The sequence below is a fragment of the Cotesia glomerata genome, linkage group LG3, assembly GCF_020080835.1.
Source record: "Cotesia glomerata isolate CgM1 linkage group LG3, MPM_Cglom_v2.3, whole genome shotgun sequence".
NCBI classification, from domain to species: domain Eukaryota; kingdom Metazoa; phylum Arthropoda; class Insecta; order Hymenoptera; family Braconidae; genus Cotesia; species Cotesia glomerata.
In genome coordinates, this window is record NC_058160.1 from 22304322 (window position 1) to 22327664 (window position 23343).

The window sequence follows — 23343 nt, forward strand, 5'->3', positions numbered from 1 at the left end:
TTTTATTTGGAAATATTAGAAATATATATTTATCAAAATCGATGAAATTCAACTATTTTAAAGTTTTTTCCTTTATTTTCAAGAGCATTTTTTCATATTACTCTCGAAATGGCTAGAATCGATTTTAATCTTTCACGACTAAAACAATGGTTAAAACAAGAAAAATAAAAAATGCTCTTGTAGATTTGATCAAAACCTACAAGAGCATTTTTTTATTTTTTTATTTTTATAACCTCTTGTGGAAATAATAATTTTTTTTCTTATCCGACAAATTTAAATTTTCACATATAAGCGTGCAAACACTCTCTAAAAATATAAAAATATGTAGATTTTGTTTATTTTTTGGAAACTCAAAAGAGCATTTTTGGAAAAAAATTTTTTTTTTTATTTTAACAAAAATATATAAAAAAATGATTTTTTTCGGTCAAATACTTGTGTATGGAGACTAGACACGAATTGGAAATTTTTTTTTCTGAATATTTGCACGTTTCGAGCAAAACTATGTCGATTTCCGAACAAAAATTTTTGTTTACTCCCTTACGGCTCTCACTACCCACCTTAGGAGCCATAAGAGATATAACAAAGACAAATTTTCCATGGAATTAAAAAAAGCGAAAAACCCATAATTGTCCGGGAAGTAACCGTTTGGTTACCCCTTAAATGAAAATTGACCACAATCAGAAAAAAAATCTCAGACAAACATAATTATAGAAATTTATCCAAATAAAAATTACTATGCATAAACATAATTAAAGATGAAAAATTCCTACATGGTAAATCACCAGAGAAATAATTTGAATATTAAAAACTATACAAATAAAATATTTCAAATAAATTTGATGTTTCAATTAAAAGAAAATAAATAAAATATTAGTCTCCTTATAATTACAGTCTTAAAAATAAACAATATCAAATAACTATAGCTCAATATAAAGACATTTACTAAATTATTAGATCATATTATCATACAAAATTAAAATTGAAAAGGCCTAAAATTAGAAAATAGTCCATTGAAACAATTTAAATTAAAAAAAAATGGAATTATAAAAAGAAGATACAAAGGATATTAAAAAATAATGACAAACCTAAATTCAGACAATTTGATTAAAAGACATCAAGGTTATTTGACATATACACAAATGAACAACTCTGAATATAGAAAAGCTTTACAAATGAACATCTCTAATTATGGACAAGAAAATTCGGAAATCTCTCAATTTGGACAACTCTCATTGAAGAAAACAAAAAAAAAAAAAATACAATATTTTCCGAATTAAAAAATTAAAAAATAAGTAATAGTTTAAAAAAACACGCTTTAATATAAAACCAAATTTTTTAGAAATCTATCTATTGAACTTGTCTTTATGAATTTTATCATAGTATCACGTTATTAATCAAGAAAGAAAAGTTTAACATAAGTAACCCTCGTCATTGACTCTAGTCATCAGCGATGAACGCTGTATTAACCGCGTACTCCTACGACCTGAACAATTTGAGCGACGACGAAATGGCGGGCGACTTGTCTCAATCATTAAATTCAGTGCATCATCAAAACGGATCATCACGTATCGGCGCAATGGAAATTACAGCCGCTCAATTAGCCGCGACTCTAGCACGTGCCGGTGCTGATACTCAATCGGCACCACCCCCCTCAAAAATCTACTTAAAAATTAACAAATCGTACATTATCTATGATGAATTGAATGAGTTCTCCGAAGAAGATGTCTTGGTGCAGAGTTTATAACCCTTGAACAATTGTTTTTATCTGATCCCACACTTATTTATATAAAAACGATTTTTTTTTATCAATCACTTCGACTATATTTTGAATTATCCAAAAAATTTATTCCTACTTTTTAGTTTGGTTTTATATTGAAGTGTGTTTTTTTAAGCTATTACTTATTTTTTAATTTTTTAATTCGAAAAATATTGTATTTTTTTTTTGTTTTTTTCAATGAGAGTTGTCCAAATTGAGAGATTTCCGAATTTTCTTGTCCATAATTAGAGATGTTCATTTGTAAAGCTTTTCTATATTCAGAGTTGTTCATTTGTGTATATGTCAAATAACCTTGATGTCTTTTAATCAAATTGTCTGAATTTAGGTTTGTCATTATTTTTTAATATCCTTTGTATCTTCTTTTTATAATTCCATTTTTTTTTAATTTAAATTGTTTCAATGGACTATTTTCTAATTTTAGGCTTTTTCAATTTTAATTTTGTATGATAATATGATCTAATAATTTAGTAAATGTCTTTATATTGAGCTATAGTTATTTGATATTGTTTATTTTTAAGACTGTAATTATAAGGAGACTAATATTTTATTTATTTTCTTTTAATTGAAACATCAAATTTATTTGAAATATTTTATTTGTATAGTTTTTAATATTCAAATTATTTCTCTGGTGATTTACCATGTAGGAATTTTTCATCTTTAATTATGTTTATGCATAGTAATTTTTATTTGGATAAATTTCTATAATTATGTTTGTCTGAGCTTACAATTATTTATTTTATGTGAATTTTCTTCATAGTTTCGTATATTTTTTTTATTTTCTGAACATATTATTAATTGAAATTTTTAGTGAGAGATGTCCAAATTGAGAATTTTTTATTCTACCCGAATCATTGCCAACCGTTACAAATTAATGACGACGACTGTATATGATACTTAGAAATGTATGATAATAATAATAATAAATAATAATAACAATAGTAATTACTAAATATACGTTCAAGCGTTTCGAGATCTTTCGAGTACATTTCCGTGGGATTCTACGCCGTCGACATCGGGTAACTTCGGCAAAGTTCGTAATAGTTTCGCAAATCCGCCCGACAAAGGCCAAGAAGCAGAGCCCGTATACTGTTACGGCAGTTGCAGACACATCTTTTACGAGAAAGCCCTCGCCAGGCTGTCTCGAAGTGTATGCGTCTTAAATAATCACATCATGCTAATGAGTTTAAACCGTGATTTTATCGAAAAACTGTGCTGTGGATTTAATATACGACCGAAAAATTATAGTACAAGACATTTACCTTCTTGATCGTTTGTTCAAGCATTAGCTCTAATTGTGCAATAAGGTGAAGTAAGAATCATGCCAGCTAAAGGAGGAAAAAAAGGAAAAGGTGAGCCAAAATAACATTATTCACAAGTTTATATACTAAGTATTTCGGTTATTTTGACATAGTTACCTCGTTTCAGATTCTTTAAAATATACAAATTTATTTTTTCGCCATTTAAATCTCTAACGTATGTCCGTCGGCCATTATCTTTACCATGAACATGTGGGGAATTACACGTGGTTATGTACATTACCATGGTCATTTAATAAGAGAAAGTCGGTTATAGATTATATTCTACAAAACCCTGATATGAAACCTTGTTATTGTTTTTATTTTTCTTTTTAAACACTATGTTTCAACACTTGGCTAGTCATCAGTCATGATAAAAATTATTATTATTATTATTATTATTATTATTATTATATTTTTTTAATGGGATTTAAAGTCTTTGTTGAATAGATAATTAAATGACCTTACAAAAGAATATCTAAATTCTATCTATATTTAGATCACATGTTACAAAAAAGAGCAGACAATCGAGTATTTATTATTTCATTTGAATTTTGTTATTTCAGATGAAAAAATTTAAATTTGAATTGAATGCAAGTAAAGAATTAAAAAATTTTCTTATATAATTATTAAACTTTACAATATTTATTTTTTTTTAATTTAATAAATAATTGTCTGGAACGTTCCAGATAAATATGAAACGCATGACATGTTCTATGGGTGCTCATTTTGTTGAGAATTTATTACTCTGAATTTGCATCTAAAGTATTTTTACTGATGTTTAAATTATTTTCAGGTTATCGTCATCACGGTAAACACGCTGAAGTAGTGTCAGATGATGAGTCAAGCAATGATGCTGCCAGCATTATTAGCGAACAGTCAGAAATAGTGGCAGAGGACGCAGCGAATGACAACAATGAAGTTGACGAGTTGAGCCAGCATGAATTGTTTGAAGAGAAACTAAAAGAGGCTATAGATGGACTGTCTCAAAAAAGTGCTAAAGGTCGAACGTCCTGTTTTATGGGCGTCGAGCGAATTTTCTCACTCAAGTACATCCCATACTTTATCGAAGACAGAAAAATGACCATCACTGATTACGTAGAACGAGGTCTGAAAAAAGGACGAAACGAAGAACGTTGTACCGCTGCGAAGCTAAGTACACTTCTCTGTGTTCAACTTGGTGCATTTGATAGTGCTGAGGCTGTGTACGAAGGACTCAAGCCCACTCTTACGTTTATTATCAATGATAACACTGCCTCTAGTCAGGCTCGAGCTGAGGTACTATTCTTGTTTTTAATTTTCTCCAAATTTTTGGTGATATTTTTTATTATATATTGATTTAATAATTTTAATATCATTTTTTTTTATTTTTAGTGTTGTTGGGCATTCAGTATGAATCACTTCTTCACAGGGAATGACTCTGCCGATACTGTAATTAATGCACAAATATTGTCAAATATATTTGCTGGTTCATATTTAAAAGGCAATGGTGCTGCAGCTATAGTATCTACTGAATTGGCAGCATTACACGCGGCTGCATTATCTGCTTGGACACTACTTCTAACAATCATGGCACCTTCTGATATTTATAAATTACTAGCTAGTAGTAAGACCAATAATTTTATGCCGTAAGTTTAATTAATTTTATTTTAAATCCCGAATTACATGTCCGTTGATTTAATTTTATAATTATTATTGTAATTTTTTAGTTCATTAGAACGTTTGCGTCAATTACTGGAATCACCGCATCTGGATGTGCGCGTGTCTGCAGGCGAAGCCCTAGCAGTAATTTTCGAACTCGGCCGAGAACATTCTGATGACTATGAGCAAGACTGGGCACTTGATCTTATTGAAAATCTCAGGGGATTGGCGTTTGATTCTAGTAAATCCCGTGCTAAGAAAGACCGTAAGCAACAACGCGCTAGTTTCCGCGACATACTGCGTTACATTGAGGTACATTTTTTTTCTTATTGGTAATTATTTTGATATCAGCTGACTAATATAATAATTTTTTAATTATTAGGAGGATATTGTACCAGAAATGCAAGTAAGATTCGGTTCAGAAACGATGTACCTCGAAGGTTGGTGTCCACGAATCCAGTATCACGCATGCTGTCGCTTGCTAGGCTCAGGTATCAACACCCATCTAGCTGAAAATATATTATTGCGCGATATATTCCGTCTTGGTGACGCTGTTCCCGCAATGGCGGTTCAAAAAACATCTAAACTTCAGAAAACTCTCATGAATGCTGCTGCATACAAAGCGCGTACTATTCTACGAAGTAAAAACCGTGATAAACGAAACTTTTTAGCACAGTAATGAATTTCGATTTCATAAAATAAATAATATATTCATGCTTGTTCCTCACTTAAATTTAAAGAGTTTTTCTTTTTTTTTCCCCGTGATTATCATTTTTTTTGTTTTAAAGAAAACGACCTTTATATTTAGATAAATTATCTGTTTGGTAATGAGGCAACTAGATTAAATTTTGTTATATTTCTTTCTGTTGCTACTTAAAAATGTATATTTTTTTTATCACCTTTATTTTTTGTTGGATATTCATATTAATCGAGTAGTGAAAAATATGTAAATATGCATTTTTCATTAATCTTGTATATTGTAAAATTAATCGTGAAAAATATATACTTAAAAGTTTTTAAAACATATTAAATAATATCGTATATATACAATATTTATATTCATGTGTATTTTAACTAAATTAGATAATAACTAAATTTATAAATAACGCTCGATTGATGTTTATGTTTGACGCTATTATTGAATCTGACATTAACATATTTATTTCAATTAACGAAATCAAATTTTTCTTGAAATGTAATTACAATAAAAAAAAATAATAAATATACATATTAATCTTACTCTTACTCTTGAAATTATTTTTTGTTAACTTAAATAGAATGTAGGAAGCAGTTTCATGTTTGCATATTCTTGCGTAATCACTTATACTAGATATCGAGTGTCGATTAATTTGACAAGTCACACATATAAAAGGTTTATATATATACATATATTTATTATTATAATCATATATTATAAATTTAAAATGACATTTTAATCTGGTAAGAGGTAAAAGTATGTAAAATAAGCTTGAACAATTTATTATACATATAAATGAACAGTTTGTTGTTTGAATTCTTTTTCTGTTAGCATTCTCCATCTATATCCTAGTATTTTAGAAATTTCTTTTTCGGTATCCTCATAAGATTTGCAAATAGACTTTATCCATTCTTGGTGCTCAGGCGTCCACTCTGTAACAACTGACCAAGTTTTATCGCATCTTTTTAAAACAGCTTGACGACGTACATATAAATAGCGCAATGACTTCGCTGTTGAAGCTATCTCGAGTAGTGTTGAAGTTGATATTTTATCTCGTATCATCTGTAATTATTTTATTTTATTTAGTAAATAATTAAAATCTTTCATTTTAATAAACATATTTTAAAAATATTTAGTTACAAAATAAAGTCAAAAACTTCAAAATTGTTTTAGAGGCTTACAGTTAATTAGTAGAAAAAACATCACACTAAGGTGTTAAAAGTGTTACGAGACTAATTAGTACTAACTCGAAAGCAAAATATAAATACTGGTAATACAATGTTATTAATGAATATGTAATAGCAGTTCCAAAGTTCAATTAATTAAATAAAACAACACAATACCAGTGTGTGAATATTGGGGCATGTTCTGCACACTCGCACGATGATTTCATCGACACGCTTTGAGAAACTTCGATGCTGATAATACTTTGGGATATTTTTTATCGCATAAACAGACATCGTCTTCTGAAAATTAATTGCCTGAGCTAACACCATCGCAGCCGTTATTTGTGCCGTCTGGTTGTCTATCACGATGCTGTAGCATGGTATTGAATTGTGCTCAGGAAATTCAATCGGCAATACTATCTCCGGCTTATTACTCTCAACTTCAAAGTGGACTTTTAGATATGGATTATTTTTCCGTAATTTTATCCATGCTAATTGCTTCGGCTGTAATTTAAAATAAATAACTCGATAATATTATTTACTAAAATAATTAATTAAGTAAATATTTATTTAGTCACCAATCGGACAGTGCTGTCAACAGGGCTATAGCGATTTTGGAATATATGCATATGTCTCAATTTTGTATACCCAATTAAGTCCAATACATCATTATCTAAATTTTGTGGGCTTATTACAAGAATCTGAAACAAAAAATTAATATTTATTAGATTTAATTATTAATTAAAAATTAAATATACTTACATTTAAATTAAGAAAAACTCCAACGTGCAATAATGGACAGTACAATTTTGTGGTATTAATTAACACGAGTTTTTTCAAAGTTTCAGTACAATTATCACAGATATTATCCAAAAAATAAAGCGCCTCTTTGCTGTCAAGCATCAGATCAATGAATTCCACCGATCGCAAATTTTTTAAATTGGATGTAAGTTTTTTGACAGTTTCTAGGAGCTTTCCACCAGTACCGAATATTTTTATTTGCTCTGGATCATCACGATTGGCCATATTACAAGGAAATATAAATTTCAAATGACGAATATTGAGACCCATTCCAGGTATGTAAGGATCATCACCGGGTTTTCGCAGACAAAACCAGGTAAACATGTTCATGAATTCATAGAGATTGTAAAAATTGTAACTAGGCTCGAACACCAGGGACCGAAAATTACGACCAACTCTGTAGAAACATGAAGAAGTTCTGATGTGGTCCAACACGTAGCACCACCCGCTGTAGTAATTGAACTTTCCACGAGTTAACGTCGTGTCCTGGACAGTAAAGGTAGACCATACTCTCGGTAGTTTAAATGCTTGGTACCAAGATCGACAGACTAGAGATGCGTAATACCGTTGACGGACTGTTAAATAGGAGAATATTTCTTCTAATAGTATATCCGGTAATTTGTCCCAGGCACTATATACCTTTGGGTTTTCTTTGTCCTCTTTATCTTCTTCGACGTCGATGTACAGAGCTTTAATTCATATTCTTAATTAGTTATTATTTTAAATAATTCTATTTTATGAAAATTTTAAATTAATACTTTTTAAATATTTTAATATTTAAATCATAAAAAATATACATGCACAAATGTTTGTAGTCAATTATGATTCCAAAAAATTAATTAGTCAATTAAAAAAAAATTGCGGCGTATTAAAAAATATAAATATTTACGTAGTTATGTTTTTATAAATAAACTTAATTCTTTACCTCTATCTTGCTCGTCAAATTTCCAACAAGCTTTATTAGTCATTTTTTCTTCTGTACCACCTAAATATTTATAACTTTACAATTTCAGAATACATTAATTACTAGTAATTAAATTATAATAAGTTAATTATGGATTCAACGAAGGTTTTGTGATCAGACTATTGGATAAGTTAAATTATTTATATGAAAGACTGATTGTTCGTGATGTATTTTACAGAATTTATTTTTGGATTTCCCGAAAAAAAAAAAACGCCTCGGTTTGGACCCCCTAGCGGCAAAGTTGCGAACTACTCGTTCAAATGGTTCTTTTTTTTCAACCGTCACGGATTAGTTTTTTTTCAATCTTGAATTATATTAGATGTTGTGACTGAGTTTTTGTGGTATTGAAATGAATAATACTTTAATAATTGTCTGAATAAATAATTGAGTATGATAATTATTTCCAGTGTGACACAAAAAATTACTAACATAAAATAAATAAATTTAGAAATTATTTTTCTTAAAACTATGTTGAAAATGGAAACTTATAACTTGGACATTCCAACTTTTCAGGTAAAAAATTTTTCATTTTAAACAATGAATTTAATTTAGTAAGTGACATAATTTTTGGGATTTAATTATTACAAGTAATTTGTGTCATTATTTCCATTAATTCATTTTTTAAAATAAAATTTTGTGCTAACGTTTTTATAACCACATTTATACAAACAGCAGACATTGGATGATTTTTTTAAGTTTAATTTTTACAGACAAATAATTGAAAAAAAAAAAATAATTGTTTACTACTTTTATATTAATTATTCTTCCACTAGTCTGCGCTTTCTTTATTATAATTATTGCCACCATAAGAAGTACTTAAACAAAAATATATTATCTTTCTATAAAATCAACAAGATTAATCATGCAATATTTACTTTTAAATTCAGAAGAAATTCATTTAGCTTCTGTTGATTAAATATTGCTAAATAAAATTTAAATAAAAAGATACCACGGTTTTATAAGTGTTGTCTTATAAAATTGAACTTGTTTTTATTACAAATATTTACTCTAAAAAATATATTATTTTATAATACTTAGTATTCACTTTTTTTTTTTTTTTTTAAAGAAGATAGAAAAATATGACAAACACTTCAAATTCAAATTCGCAAGAGGAATTTCCAACGGACAACTTATCAGAACACCACTTTAAAAGGTGACTATTTTAAACATTTATAATTAAAGCAACTGTTTTGAATAATTAAAAAAATTATTTTTTGTTTTAGGTAAGTGAACTTTAAATAAGCCAATGAGGTTTAAAAAAGTCTACATGTTGATAAGTTTATTTGGTTCACAAACAATACAAATACGGTATTGATAATAAGTACAAAAAGAAACAAAAGACGAAAAAGCTTCAAAGTTGAATGATAAGATAGAATAATGACAACAGTATAATGTCGATAATGATTATGTTTACTATTAAAAGTTATTAAATGACATTTAATCGATAATGACAGTCCTCAAGCCACTGGTCCAGCTGTAGAGCGTGTATAGAATGAACCCAAAGAAAATCATTTTAGCCAGTAAATCGACGACGTACATCCTGAAATAAATAGTCATTATTAATTAGAGAAAAGTCAATATAAATTGGCTGATTAATTAATTAATTAATTTATGCATTTACACTGCCATGTGTCTTCTGGCGGCAGGAATCGTTTCTGGTGGTTCATTTAGTATATAAACACGTGCAGCTCTTATGCAAGCTTCGAAATAGTCGTCTAAATCCAACCCATCGCCATCGAGCTTATAGTTAATCCGTTCACGGTCATTAAATTTGCTCCGTATAATGTCTATACTGCCGTTCTCGAAATCCCACTGGTTGTTTGCGTAGTATTCGAAAACTTCAAACCCTTTTTGTATACGTCGATGTACTCGACACATTCTGCAACAATAATAATTTCAAGAGTTAAAACATTTTTATTTACACTGTATTTTATTTTAAGGGGGGGGGGGGGTAAAGTTTTAAAAGCGAAAAAAAAGCATATTTTTGTGATTTTTTTGCGGAGACATGAGTAATAGAATTTTATTAAATTTAATTACATATTATTGTAAAACTTTTGAAGTAAGGTAAAAGCCCCAATATATGATCATGTACCAGTATATGATCACTCCATGTATTTGTATATCTATACTCACAAATATAGGTATACAAATACATGGAGTGATCATATACTGGTACATGATCATATATTGGGGCTTTTACCTTAGGTCAGAAAAAATTTTCAATGAAAAAATTGATACATAAGCCGGTAACGTGGAATCTCCAAAGGTGCCTTGAAAAAAAAAAGGGTTTTGCGGCGAACATAACTCGTTACCGAATTATTTGAAACGAAAAAAATGATATGCATTTTGAAGGGGATAAATTTCTCGAAGTAATCAGGAAGAATTTTTTTTTTCCATTTTTTTCTACCCTGAGAAAAAAAATATTTTTATTAAGAAAATTTTCTTGATACAAGAATTTATATTCTTGAAAATTTTCAAGAATATATATTATTAGCTCAAAAAATTGTTAAATTGATTGAAATAATTTTTACTTAATTTAAAAAAAGCTATTCTTTTGTTTATCTATTATCCAAAGATAAATATTTATGTTCTTCTCTTCAGAAATTAATAATTAATAATAATCGAATATTTGATCGTTAGCGAGTTTTTTGAACCAAGAAATTGTCAATTGAGTAAAAGTATTTTTTTTTTCTCAGTGTATTTTTTAATAACAAATTAACCGCGATGTTTTGAGCTAAAATCGCGTTTTACTCGTCCAAGTGCTGCAAAAAATAAAAAAAAAAAAGAAAAACTTCCTGATTACCTCGAGAAATACATCCCCTTCAAAATGCATATCAATTTTTTCGTTTCAGATGATCCGGTAACGAGTTATAATGTTCACCGCAAAACCTCTTTTTTTTTCAAGGCACCTCTGGAGATTCAACGTTACCGGCTTATGTATTAATATTTTTCATTGAAATTTTTTTCTGACCTACTTCAAAAGTTCCACAATAATATGTAATTAAATTTAATAAAATTATATTACTCATGTTACCGCAAAAAAATCACAAAAAATATGCTTTTTTCGCCTTTAAAACCCTACCCCCCCCCCCCTTAGCGAATTAAAAACAACTTACACAGGTTTATGGCCAGTGAAAAATAACAAGGTGTCAATGAAGTACGCTGGGATCATATGAAATAGCAGGACACAAATATTGTGCATCATTCTTGATTGCTTCATGCTACCACCGGGATACCAAACAACGCCATTAAGTGGTACTTTTTGTGTTACTTTACGACCACGTTCGATTATTTCCCTCCAAGTTACCTTGAACTCGTGGCTACTCGTTAGATTGTACACGCGTCTACTTTCATCTTTATTCCCGATGTAATTCCATGTGCATGCTAGTATCGCATTCACTGCAATGTCTACTGGTAAATAATCTGCGTATCCACGTTCATCACAGTACATTGTTCTTATCACGCCTTTTCCTGCTCCGATTAACAGTCCCGTTGGTCCATTTATGTTGTCTGTCCAGCCTGGAATTGGCTCTTGCCAAATTGGTATAACAATACTCGGACTAACAAACAGAAAAAAATGTATTCAATATTTTTATGGAAATGAATCAATTTTTTTTTCACCACAAACTTTAAAAAATATTTTAACATAGATAATTAATTTATTGATAAATAATAAGTAATTATTACCGAAGAATAATTGCTGGAATATGAGGCATTGCTTCTTCGACCAAGCCTTCAGATAGTGCCTTGGTGAATGCATAAGTATTAGGCAATGCACCGAGAATTTTGCTGGTCATTGCTTCAACGACATCATCATCCATCCATTCAACGCACTTGATTATTTTGTGAGGATCTGCTGGTGGTGGGTAAGCTTTCTCACCAAGTACCTGGTAAAATTAACCCAGAGGTAAGTATTAACAAACAATATTTTATAATAATATTAATATTCAATAATGTATTTAGCCAAGTGATTTTAAAAAAGCCAATGTTATCCTAACTTTCTCTTCCAGGTGACAATAAGCTGTACTAATGTGAGCAAACATGACCAAGTGTTTCATTTCTTTAGCCAATTCAATCATGTTCTTAGTGCCTCGGGTATTCAGCAGCACTGCACGTTTCAGTAGTTCATCGAATCTGTAATTATAGTTATTTATTTATATTATCCTTTTACAAAGCTATCAAGTTGAGTATTGAATGTGGTTTTTGCTTATTACTAAAGTAATTCAATTACCTGACTGTTGCTGCGGCGTGGTAAACTATACTGACTTTTTCACAGAGCATTATCCGGTCCTCCAATGAGATTCCCAGTTTAGGTAATGATACATCACCGTTTATTATCGACACTTTTTTTTGAATAAATGACAATCCTCGTAATTCTTTTACTTTTTCGAATAACTGTAATTATAAATTTATAAATTTATAAATTTATTTAGAGGAAAATTCCATTAAAAAAATTATACAATTAAAAATAGATTAAATAAGCCTCTTGTTTGTTATAGCTTCATCAATAGTCGGTTTGAAATAATTAATTTTTTTTTTTCTACCTCTAATGACGGGAAATAAAAAATCGTTCCATTTCAAATCAAACAAAAAATTAGATAATTATTAATTGTAAAGCAAAAAGTTGGTTATTAGCCATTATAAATGAAGAAGTAAACAATTTTTTATTAGCTTCAAAGAAATTTTTTTTTTACTTCAATGAAAGTTTTTTATAGATTACTTTTTACTAGTTTTGTCCGACCATTTTGATGATACGCGATTTTACAATTATTTAGCTTGCGTCATTAGATACTCGATTGATTTTATTAAACCTGAAGCTAGCGTGCCGTGAATATATTTCGAAAGGAAGATTAATGTCTCTCTTATCTGCTTTTTTATTAGCTAAATGTTCTTATATGACGACACAAATGACTAATCAGGATCCTTGCGAATCTTGTGGGTCGCGAACTAAAAACTTTCTCGTATCTCAATTAATTGTCATGTGCGACTATTTAAAAATTATTTATAATTTATAAGTAATAAAAGAAACCAAATCTTCCCTTCCCGCTAATAGATGCAGATTTGTTGTTAGCTCATCCATTGCGTAAGCTAATGAATTTCCGTGTGCTGATTTGCGGTTTTGTCATACAATTTATAGGAAGTCATACAAGCGGCCTTTGAATAATAAAATTATAAATAATTCTAGCATTAATCAAACTCTGATTAAAAATTTAATATTTTTTATCTGAACGCTGATTAAGAAACTTATTGTATAATTTTTTTTTCTACATTTAAATGAGGCTCATAAAAATTTCACTTTTTTATGCCAGACCATTGGAAACGAACATCAAATACATTACGCAAAATATTCTATTTAAAATCTATTGGCTAATATTTTAAAACACCAAAATCACTTAAATATATTTTGTTTAATGTCGGTTCGCTAAACTTAAGCTTTATCACATAACAAGCGACATGTTTCGCGAAATAAGGACATAAACACAAACGGATATTGCGTTATTTCTTCGTAAATTCTTAATGCAATGCAAATTAGCTTAATTTTTATTACTACATTAGAATTCTTCAGTAAGAATTTCTGAAAAATTTCTTTTAATTATTTGATTTTATTGAAAAATTTTAATCATTTAAAATCAATTGATTAATTTTCTACAATTAAATTAAACAACTTTTAATTTTACTTTTTACCACAACTATGTTAATTATAAATGATTTAAAACTTTTTTTTTAATCGATTAAAGTAATTATTCTTCTATTTTATAAATCAAATTCCTTCATTATAATTACTAATTTAATTATCAACCTTTTAATTATGTTTTTCAGCACTATGTTCCTTGGTATTAGATATATATAGTATACATACTTTGTTGGCGAAATGTTATAGAAGATAAATCTTAACAAAACTATTACGTTAAAGATTATGAAATTACCGAAAAAATATAAAAATAAATAAAGGGATTGTGAGATAAAGATTTTAAAGAGATAGAAAGCGTCGGTTAGGTGCGCTCGTACTCAACTTATACCAAGTAATATTTCGTCATAGTAATAGTAATGTGCACGTGAGTTATAAGTTGATCTCGATTAGACGGCTATTTTTTTTTTTTTATTATAAATTATCAATTTCAAAAACAATTTCCAGAAACCAGCCAAATCACTCAATTAATTATTAAAAAATAATTAATGTTTTACTTGTCAAGAAAACTTGAAATTGAATAAAACCGCGATGTTTCTATTACAATTACAACCACGTACAATTTAAATTGTTTTTGAAGCGTAAATGTCCCTCATTAGTTCCGGATGGTATCTTCTTGCCAATTTATTTAATCTTATAGCCGACAGTCTGCAGAAAACAATATCTAACAACTAATGAGTAATAATTTAAAATTATTTTAAATTAAAATGGACATCATCATTTTTTCTTTTATTCTTGGTCAACAAATCTGCTAAGTAGGTCACTTATTAAGCCCTGAATGACTTTTAATTAAGAATTTTCTTAGTGACGTAAGGGGTTGACCAAAACATGCAAATACCGGTTCTCGCGGGAATTCTGACCCGCTGGCCTTGTTTTCTTGCAGAATGTATCAATGTACGTATGTATGTGAATGCAAGTGATTGATGATTGTCGGCAGGTTGTCTGTATATATGCAAGGACTGAAAGCAATAGAGAAATTGCGTTACAGAAGAAGGTAACTCAAGTGTTCTCTGTTCTCTTGAGAAGAGTTATCGCGAGATATTTGTGATATGACATAACAAGTCAAGTACTTTCACTAGACAATAACGATCTCATACATTACACACTGGTTTCATGCCGAGGCCTTGACTCTGTTTCTGCTTACAAGAGCATCACATGGTCCATCATTCTTTCCGAATTTTATTTTAAAGATAATTTTTATTTTTTCGATTATATTATGGAAAAATTTCTTGAATTTTTACAGCTTATTGTGAAAATTTTCGTAGTTGGGCGTCCCGGAAAAAAAAAAACTGGAAAAATTGCACTTTAAAAAAAAAAATTTTCACAAATTTTGTTAAAGATAAACTTTAAAACTGTAAAAATCTAATCTTTAAAAATATTATTTGAAATTGTAATTTGTACAGTTTTAAAATATACTTTTTACAATTTGAAAAAATTACATTTTTAAAATGATTTTTCCAATTTTTTAACTATTAAATTTGGTACTATAAACTCAAAATTCTATTTTTTTTTTAACTTTTGATGTTGCTTAAAACTTCTCCTAAATGCTAAATATTGAATATTGAATTGAAATCAAAATAAAATATTTAAGATCGGATTGCTCGGAAGCCGAATGATAATTTTGTTTTAGTCTAATCATAAAATGTGTGAAAATAAAAAATATTAAATATAAACATAAAAATAAATAAAAATATGAATATTTGTATTTTTCGAGTTATTTGCAGTGTACTTTCACTAAAAGTTTGTACGAAATAATTTTGCAATGCGTTACCCGTGCGTGCAATATTTTAATAAATGTTTAATGTTTTATACTAAAATAAATAAAAACAACAGAAGTAAATAGCAATAATATTTACCGGAGAGTTGAAAATTTCCTCCAGTCGAAGCTTCGGGTCCTTGCCCTTCTTCGGGCGCACAAGAAGATGAATCCTTCCGATATCGGGAATGCAGCGCAAAAATTTTTCAATCATCACTTTTCCCAAAAATCCGGTTCCTCCGGTGATGAACAACTCCTGGTCCTTAAACATCTCCGCAATTCGATCCGGCATGTCATCTGTTTTTGAATCCGTCATTTTGGCGATTTAAAAAGATACCTACAACCAATAATCAATTAGTATCAAATAATATTAAAATGAACTCAAAAATAAATAACAACAATCAGATATTTTTCTTGTATATAAATTGACATGAGTTTAGTCGACATACGCGAATAAAATACCAAGTTTTGCAACAATCCAAATCGTACGGTCACGTACGCGTAATTGCATTAATAACATGCAATAAGCTTATTTTTTATTATTATATTATAAATTATAATGTATGTGTAACAGAAACGAAAAAGTATATTTGTTGATTTTATGAATTTATTGACGGTCAGTTTTACTTTCAGTCCCATATAAGATACTATTTACTGTTTTTATCATTCAAGCTATTAATGTCGCGCGGGAAAACAGGTTTTAGCCAAATAGCGCGATCGTTCACTGCGTATTAGACTGAATAGGGACTTCCCAAACCCTACCTCACGTCTGAACTTTTTTTTGTCTTTAAAAAAAGCTAAGAAGAGGACTCGGGGTATACAGAGGTCACGTCATTATTAAGTTCTATTATTTATCGCTATTATGCGCGTTTTTTGGGCCCTATTCTTCTTTTTGGGAAAAAACCGGCGATTAATTAGGTTTTTTTTGGGTTTAAAAACTCGGAATTTTTACACGATTGTTTTCGTGAAATTTGTATACTTTTAAAATAAATTATCGCTGTGAAATTTATAAAAAAAATTACAACACTTGGTTAGAAATAATTATAAATAAATTTGAAAACTTAACCGCAGCAATTGTTGTGTCACGATAGATAATCGATTTAATGAAACAGATCAATGAACAAATCGAATTGTATTTGGTGAAAAAAGTAAAAAAGGAAAATAATAAATTGTTAATTAAAAAATAAAATTTTTGAAACCACTGTCACAGAATTCAAAATATTCACTTACAAAAACAAACAATAGTGTCAAAAAATCGTGACAAACCACGATTTAAAATATTGGAATCTCAAAGCTGATTCGGATGCTGTGTTAAGACTTGACGACTCGAGCAGACAGTGAGCCGATTACAGACTGAGAAAATAATTTAGCCACCGAATAACTGGACGTTTGGTTGGAGTATGCTCATTCGGACTTACATGTATTGGTCTAATACTTGTCGTCTTTGGGCCAGGGCCGTATGAACTTTCAATTTAATCTCTCTCTCTCTCTCTTCTCTCGTTCTGTACATGTGTGAACGTTAAAATAAGTAATACACATCTGCAGAATGTAAGTGATTGGTGGCGAGCCCCACTCTTGGTACAATACCGATCATTACTCGCGAATCGAGTCGTCTTTTCTTCAAATTCGTTGTTATTGCAGTCGACCGAGCATTAACAACGGTAGGAAGATACTTGAGTACACTGTAATTTTATAACGACCTGCTGACTCGAGATAAAAAATGAATGTTTTATTTAATTACGTGATTTAAAGACGTAATCATTTTTTCTCTAATACAATTATCTATATAATTGAGAGATTAAAGAAAATTTTGTATCTAGCGTATTTATGTAATAAAATCGGTTTTTTAAGTTAAATTTAGTATCATCGAAAAGGTCTTAGCCTAAATTTGTGTCTTTCAAAAGTTTTATATGATATTAAGGGATAGTTAATTTATTATGATAAGTTTTCGGGGGAGTTTTAAAATAGATTTAAACTTCGCGATCGATAAAATTTTTTGATTTATTTATTTTGTTTTGTACATGTCAATGTCATTATATGTCAAATATTCAAACATATAATTTACAGAATAAGAAAAATATTGTGGTGGGTATATTTTTATTTTAAAAGTGATTTTCATAGTTAAATTTTCTATCATCACAATGGTTTTGAGTTAAATTTTTGTCTTTTCACGATTTTAAATTTTTTGGTGGTTAATTTTTCAAGTCAAGTTTTTGGAGGAGTTTTAACCCTAGACTGGTCACCATTTTTTTAGTTTTTCGCTCGCACTATAGCGAGTCTCTATAGGTTGAGTAGTTGTTATGCGGCGTCACGCTATACGGGTGACCAGTCTAGGGTTAAAGAGTTGGTTGGTTCTGCAAGTTTGTATCTGTCTTATTTTCCATAAAATTATTGGTAATTGATCCCGTCATAGGTATATTATTTTTAAAATTTATCTAAAAAGTATATTGTGACTAAAAATACCAAAAAACCATCGAGTCTCATTTTTTTTCAACTTTCCGCTAAGAAAATTGAAAATTTTCGAAAATCTCGAAGTTATTGGTTTTACCCCGTTTTTCGAAAATCGAGTTCTCATCAGATCTTGACGTTTTAAAGTCCTAGGAAGCTTCCCTGAATGTTTTCGCGATGATGTCAGTATGTGTGTATGTATGTATGTATGTATGTATGTGTGTGTGTGTGTGTGTGTGTGTGTGTGTGTGTGTGTGTGTGTGTGTGTGTGTGTGTGTGTGTGTGTGTGTGTGTGTGTGTATGTATGTATGTGACCCTCTTATAACTTTTGAACGGCTTGACCGATTTCATCGCGGTTGGCGCCATTTGAAAGGGCTTGACCAAACTTAGATTTTAAATACCATATGGACCGATTCGAACCAGTAGATTTTGAGAAATCTCAAAAAAACTACAAAAAAAAATTTTTTGAAATGTGATTTTTTTGGAATTACTTTTAAATGGCTCTACCGATCAATTCCAAAATCTAATCAGCTCTTAAGATAAAAAAACCACGTCGATCACCGAAAACCCGATCAAAATCGGTTGATTTGTTCGTGAGTTATCGTTGTCGAAAGAAAACCAAAAAAAGTGTTTTTTTCGGAATTACTTCGAAATTCCTAGCTTGATCGATTTAAACTTGAAAATTCTTTATGGAGTTTCCAAAACTGCGTCGAATGCCGCCAACCGTGTGAAAATCGATTCATTCATTCAAAAGTTATTGCCGTTTTAAAGTTCAAAAAATTGTGTTTTATTAAACTGATATTAGAGTTTTGAGCTCGAAGAGCTCAATATCACACAAAAATCATATTTTGAGCTCGAAGAGCTCAAAAACGTAATGTGTAATTTTGAGCACTTAAGTACAAAATGAGCGGGAAGTTGCAGGGATGGCCTTTAGGGTCAACCGTCATCCTAATTTTTTTATTTATAAATCGTGATTCTCGACAGTCAAACATTACTGCAGGTTTCTAGTGACTATTATAATAAGGAGTAAGCGAGAAACAAACTTATTGAATAATATTAATTATGGTCAAATATTAAAAAAAAAAAAAAAATTTTAATGGATAAAACGAAGACTGAAGAAATAATTGATGTTCTTTTGAAAATTCTAGAATTTTTTTCTGCTTAAAACTTTTATTTGAATAAATACAACACTTAAAAAAATTTTTTTGCAATGAAATCAAATTAAATAAAATTGCATACATGCGGTCATAGAGAAAAAAGTTATTTGCAATATTCTTAGCAAGTGACGATGTCAATAAAAAAATTGTTAATTTTTCCTGTTATTGATTTCGCACCTGTGTGACCCAAAAAAATTTAAACTTCACAGAGCATAAATTTAAATAATGAAAAAATTTTAGCTCCAAAAAATTATTGTTTAAGTTTTTCATCAAAATTTCAACAATAACAATTTTTTTTTTAATTTTTATGGTAAAAAACGGAACAATTTAGATAATTATCTCAAGCTATTTATAAATTTGACGAGTTGAAAAAAAAAACAATCTAATGATAAATTGATAAAATTAATTTTTGTTCTCTTCCCCTACTCTTGCATAAATAAATTCTTCAAGTAGTCGCGTTGCGTTTTGATCGGACATGTAAACTTCAGAATTAGTAAGTAGCGTGGTAGATACGGCGGACAAATAAAATGTTCAATACAATATTAAGTTCAAGGCGATTCCTTTTTTGAGTGTTACATTACTTTATTTCTGGCTTATCAGGTTTCTCTCGGTACTCGTTTGTTATGCAACGTTATTTTATTTGAAGAAATTCAAAGCCGCCAGACCGCGGATTTCTCCCTTGGCAGTAAAAGTATCCATTAAATCATCCCGGTATTTTCAATTATTATTATTTACAGCGATCCTCTTATGACCGTTATGACACACTTGCGGGCAATTTTGGCAATGCCAGATATATTTAAATACATCTTTTCTTCTTAATCTTTTTATATTACCGGAGACGATCCATCTGCAATTTGGTTATATAAACCGTTTGTTAATTTATGCCCATATATTTTTAAAATATATTTATTAAACGACATTTAAAAATTGTGTCACGTTCATTTTAATTATGAAATTCAGCGTTTGCTAATGATTAATCATTAATTATAATCTATAACTATCAATATTGTTGCTGAAAATTAATTTTTTCCTTTTTTTATCCTTCATCTCATCAGTTTTCTTTTGCTTTTTATTTTATCAAAGTGTTAAGATCAAGTAAATTATATCGGAATTTTAAAACAAGTATTTAACATTCAGTTACGGAATTTTTATCAAAGATATTTTCCGTTTAAAATAGTTTAAAAATTTATGACAACTGCTTATTATCGTAGGTCAAACATTTGAGATCTGAGATAAGAAAAAAAAAGCAGCATGCAATCAGCAGAAATTATTCAAACAAAAAAATATGATAAGTGTTTCTAAATAGTCAATCAACTGCCATAGTAATCATCTGAGTTTTTATATTTATTTTTTGACGTGACTGATCCTCAACAATGAACAATTACTCAGCATACGCAAATAAGAGTAATTGCGTTTACGTGATCGGAATCTTTATTTCTTGAAAAACAAATAAAAAAACCCATCCAGACTTTAAACATTACGTACTCTTCTTATTTCTGCGAATTAAAGTCTGCCGGTTTTAAGTTTTTGAACAAAACTTTCCCTCGTCCTTGAACGCAATAAAAAGTGACGTTCCGCAATCAAATCAAGTTCAATCGGATCCTTAATTAAAAAAAAAAAAAAAAAAAACCCGTCAGTATCTTTCTGAGCGAATTGGTCGTGATTCGTGATAATTATAGACTTATATGACGAATATTAATGCAAATAAATAGAATATCAATTGGTAAAAATAGAGTGTAATATTCTATGTCATAACATTGGGCTTGAGTAAACCGCAACATTAAGTAAAATAAAATAAAAGTTTTTCATGATCGTAATAAATGTATCGTTGTATTGCTGGTTTGGTTACTGGTACTGGTACTGGCTGGAGAACCGAAGCGGTTCGACCTTTATTTAATGACGCAATTTACTTTCGTGCTCGAGCAACTTACTTTGCTTTGCTTGTTGGTATGGATTGGCTTTAAAATCTTAACAAGAAAACCTGTATATATGTATATTTTGTATTTATATATTGATATTGTGAGTGTAAGTAGTAAGTAAGTGAGCAAGTGAATAAGTAAGATTTCAACATTATTTCAGGATACCTAAGATACGAAACTCTCCACACTCTCATGCACAATAATAAATATATAAATTTATGCTTTGTATGTGGATGAAACTGTTGTCATGTAAAAATACTATGAGTCAGTCTTTTATTTATACATAATTCAATGGATTTTTTAACTTTTTATCGAGCTGTAGACGAGATTTAATCACAAAAATTCTTCCGAGTTCATCGAAATAGTCTAAAAGCAAACAGGTGCGGTTTTCACAATGCTCCGAGTTTGTTCTATGTTCAAGAATTTTTGAATCATTTGAAGAGCCATTAGATGCTCAAAACTTAATTTAAAAACGAAAAAGTGCCTGAGTGATTTTTTAAACCTTTTTTTCTAAAAAAGTCCGAAACGGTACGAAAACCGTCCGAAACGGTACCTCTATCTTTTTGCAAAAAGTTTTAAAACTCGTTTATGTTGAATACTTAATCAATTGGTTTTACAAACTTGATCCTTGCTGCATTTAATATTATATTGCCGTCGAAATATTAATTTTTTTGAATATCTTGGAGTACATATTTTTATTAATTTCAAATTATTTATACACTGAGAAAAAAAATACTTCTGTTAACAACGGGTCCAATCTTTTTCTCACCTTGCATTCAATAAAAAAAACCGTACTATCTTTGTCGCACTCACAACAGCAAAGCTATTGTAGATTCATGAGTTTTTCTTAAATAAATGAAAATTTCGTAAAAAACGCTCTGATCGGAAATAGATAATTAAATAATCTATCGAGTAGCAGAGAGGTTTTTCTAAAATTTTTCTTTGTTTAGGATGCCAAAAAAGTATGAAAAAATTTATTTTACTCCAATCACCCTAAAAATATTAGTAATATAAAAATTTACTGAAAACTTAAGAAATAAAATGATTTTGAGATACGCCTTTTTGGCTATAAGAGAAAAAATTTTAAGAACCAAAATGGCGTTTACAAAAAAAAAAATTAGGAAAACGGTTGACCCTAAAGGCCATCCCTGCAACTTCCCGCTAATTGAGCTCTTCGAGCTCAAAAATATACTTTTCGTGTCATTTTGAACCCTCCGAGCTCACAAAGATAGCTGTACTATGCTTTTGAGCTCTCCGAGCTCAAAAGTCTGGTAGAAGTTTAATAAAACACTATTTCTTGAATTTTCAAAGCGCAATAACTTCTGAATGCATGAACCGATTTTCACGCGGTTGGTGGCATTCAACGCAGTTTTTTAAGTCTCATAAAGAATTGTTAAGTTTGAATTGATCGAAGGAGGAATTTTGGAGTAATTCCGAAAAAACACTTTTTTCGGTTTTCTTTCGTTCACTCACAATAACTCACGAACGAATCAACCGATTTTGACCGGACTGGCGGCGATCGACGTGGTTTTTCAAGGTTAAGTTTAAGAGCTGATTAGTTTTTGGAGTTGATCGATAGAGTCGTTTAAAAGTTATTCCAAAAAAACCACTTTCAAAAAAAATTTTTTTCTTAGTTTTTTTGAGATTTCTTAAAATTTCTCAAAATCTATCGGTCCGAATCGGTTCAAATTCACAGGAAATCTAAGTTTGAGGGAACTCTTTAGAACGCTGTTTGGTAGGTTTCGATTGGTTTAGTCGTTTAAAAGTTATAAGCGGTTCACACACACACACACACACACACACACACACACACACACACACACACACATTGCGGGGTTAGTCAGGGAAGCTTCCTGCGACCTTAAAACGTCGAGATCTGATGAAAACTCAATTTTTGTAAAACGGGGTAAAAATAATAACTTCCCGATTTTTGAAAATCTTCGATTTTCTAAACAGGAATTTAAAAATTGTAAAGTTATTTTCTAACGTTCAGCTTTAAAAATTGAACATTTTGAATTTCTGGCTATGAAAAT

The 23343-nt window shown here is 29.6% G+C and overlaps 3 protein-coding genes and 1 long non-coding RNA gene across 6 annotated transcripts; 1 reads left to right on the top strand and 3 right to left on the bottom strand.

Moving 5' to 3' along the window:
- Window positions 1–1934: 1934 nt before the first annotated feature.
- On the bottom strand, window positions 1935–18655 carry LOC123260320. The gene is made up of 3 exons (XR_006508436.1): window positions 18645–18655; window positions 8568–8570; window positions 1935–2076 (listed from the first exon to the last, which is right to left on the bottom strand). It is a non-coding gene; the product is annotated as an uncharacterized LOC123260320 (long non-coding RNA).
- LOC123260318 (interferon-related developmental regulator 1) lies at window positions 2840–5496 on the top strand. Of its 2 annotated transcripts, none has more exons than XM_044721337.1 (5): window positions 2840–3126; window positions 3866–4350; window positions 4447–4700; window positions 4782–5025; window positions 5096–5496. In XM_044721337.1, exons 1-5 carry the CDS (start codon window positions 3096–3098, stop codon window positions 5390–5392), a joined length of 1311 nt encoding a protein of 436 aa, XP_044577272.1. In that variant the 5' UTR covers window positions 2840–3095; the 3' UTR covers window positions 5393–5496. The 2 variants fall into 2 exon arrangements, with proteins under 2 accessions (XP_044577272.1, XP_044577273.1); XM_044721338.1 differs by having other exon boundaries at window positions 3869–4350.
- On the bottom strand, window positions 5495–8551 carry LOC123260317. Its single transcript, XM_044721336.1, has 5 exons — window positions 8303–8551; window positions 7339–8066; window positions 7155–7277; window positions 6754–7080; window positions 5495–6472 (listed from the first exon to the last, which is right to left on the bottom strand). Exons 1-5 carry the CDS (start codon window positions 8343–8345, stop codon window positions 6194–6196), a joined length of 1500 nt encoding a protein of 499 aa, XP_044577271.1. The 5' UTR covers window positions 8346–8551; the 3' UTR covers window positions 5495–6193.
- LOC123260316 (putative fatty acyl-CoA reductase CG5065) lies at window positions 9594–17222 on the bottom strand. Of its 2 annotated transcripts, none has more exons than XM_044721335.1 (8): window positions 17205–17222; window positions 15887–16123; window positions 12573–12736; window positions 12340–12475; window positions 12029–12228; window positions 11458–11901; window positions 9963–10220; window positions 9594–9881 (listed from the first exon to the last, which is right to left on the bottom strand). In XM_044721335.1, the coding sequence occupies exons 2-8, from the start codon at window positions 16100–16102 to the stop codon at window positions 9779–9781; spliced, it is 1521 nt and encodes a 506-aa protein (XP_044577270.1). In that variant the 5' UTR covers window positions 16103–16123; window positions 17205–17222; the 3' UTR covers window positions 9594–9778. The 2 variants fall into 2 exon arrangements, with proteins under 2 accessions (XP_044577270.1, XP_044577269.1); XM_044721334.1 differs by lacking the exon at window positions 17205–17222 and adding an exon at window positions 17018–17186.
- Window positions 18656–23343: the final 4688 nt, after the last annotated feature.

Coding starts and splice junctions, on each gene's coding strand:
- LOC123260318 (XM_044721337.1), top strand. CDS start 3,096: ATGCCAGCTAAAGGAGGAAAAAAAGGAAAAG. Junction 4,701..4,781: donor AAGACCAATAATTTTATGCC/GTAAGTTTAATT, acceptor GTAATTTTTTAG/TTCATTAGAACGTTTGCGTC. Junction 5,026..5,095: donor ACATACTGCGTTACATTGAG/GTACATTTTTTT, acceptor TTTAATTATTAG/GAGGATATTGTACCAGAAAT.
- LOC123260317 (XM_044721336.1), bottom strand. CDS start 8,345: ATGACTAATAAAGCTTGTTGGAAATTTGACGAGCAAGATAGAG. Junction 8,067..8,302: donor ATTTGACGAGCAAGATAGAG/GTAAAGAATTAA, acceptor TATGAATTAAAG/CTCTGTACATCGACGTCGAA. Junction 7,278..7,338: donor GAGTTTTTCTTAATTTAAAT/GTAAGTATATTT, acceptor TTTTTGTTTCAG/ATTCTTGTAATAAGCCCACA.
- LOC123260316 (XM_044721335.1), bottom strand. CDS start 16,102: ATGACGGATTCAAAAACAGATGACATGCCGGATCGAATTGCGGAGATG. Junction 12,229..12,339: donor ATTGTCACCTGGAAGAGAAA/GTTAGGATAACA, acceptor TAATTTTACCAG/GTACTTGGTGAGAAAGCTTA. Junction 11,902..12,028: donor ATTCCAGCAATTATTCTTCG/GTAATAATTACT, acceptor TCTGTTTGTTAG/TCCGAGTATTGTTATACCAA.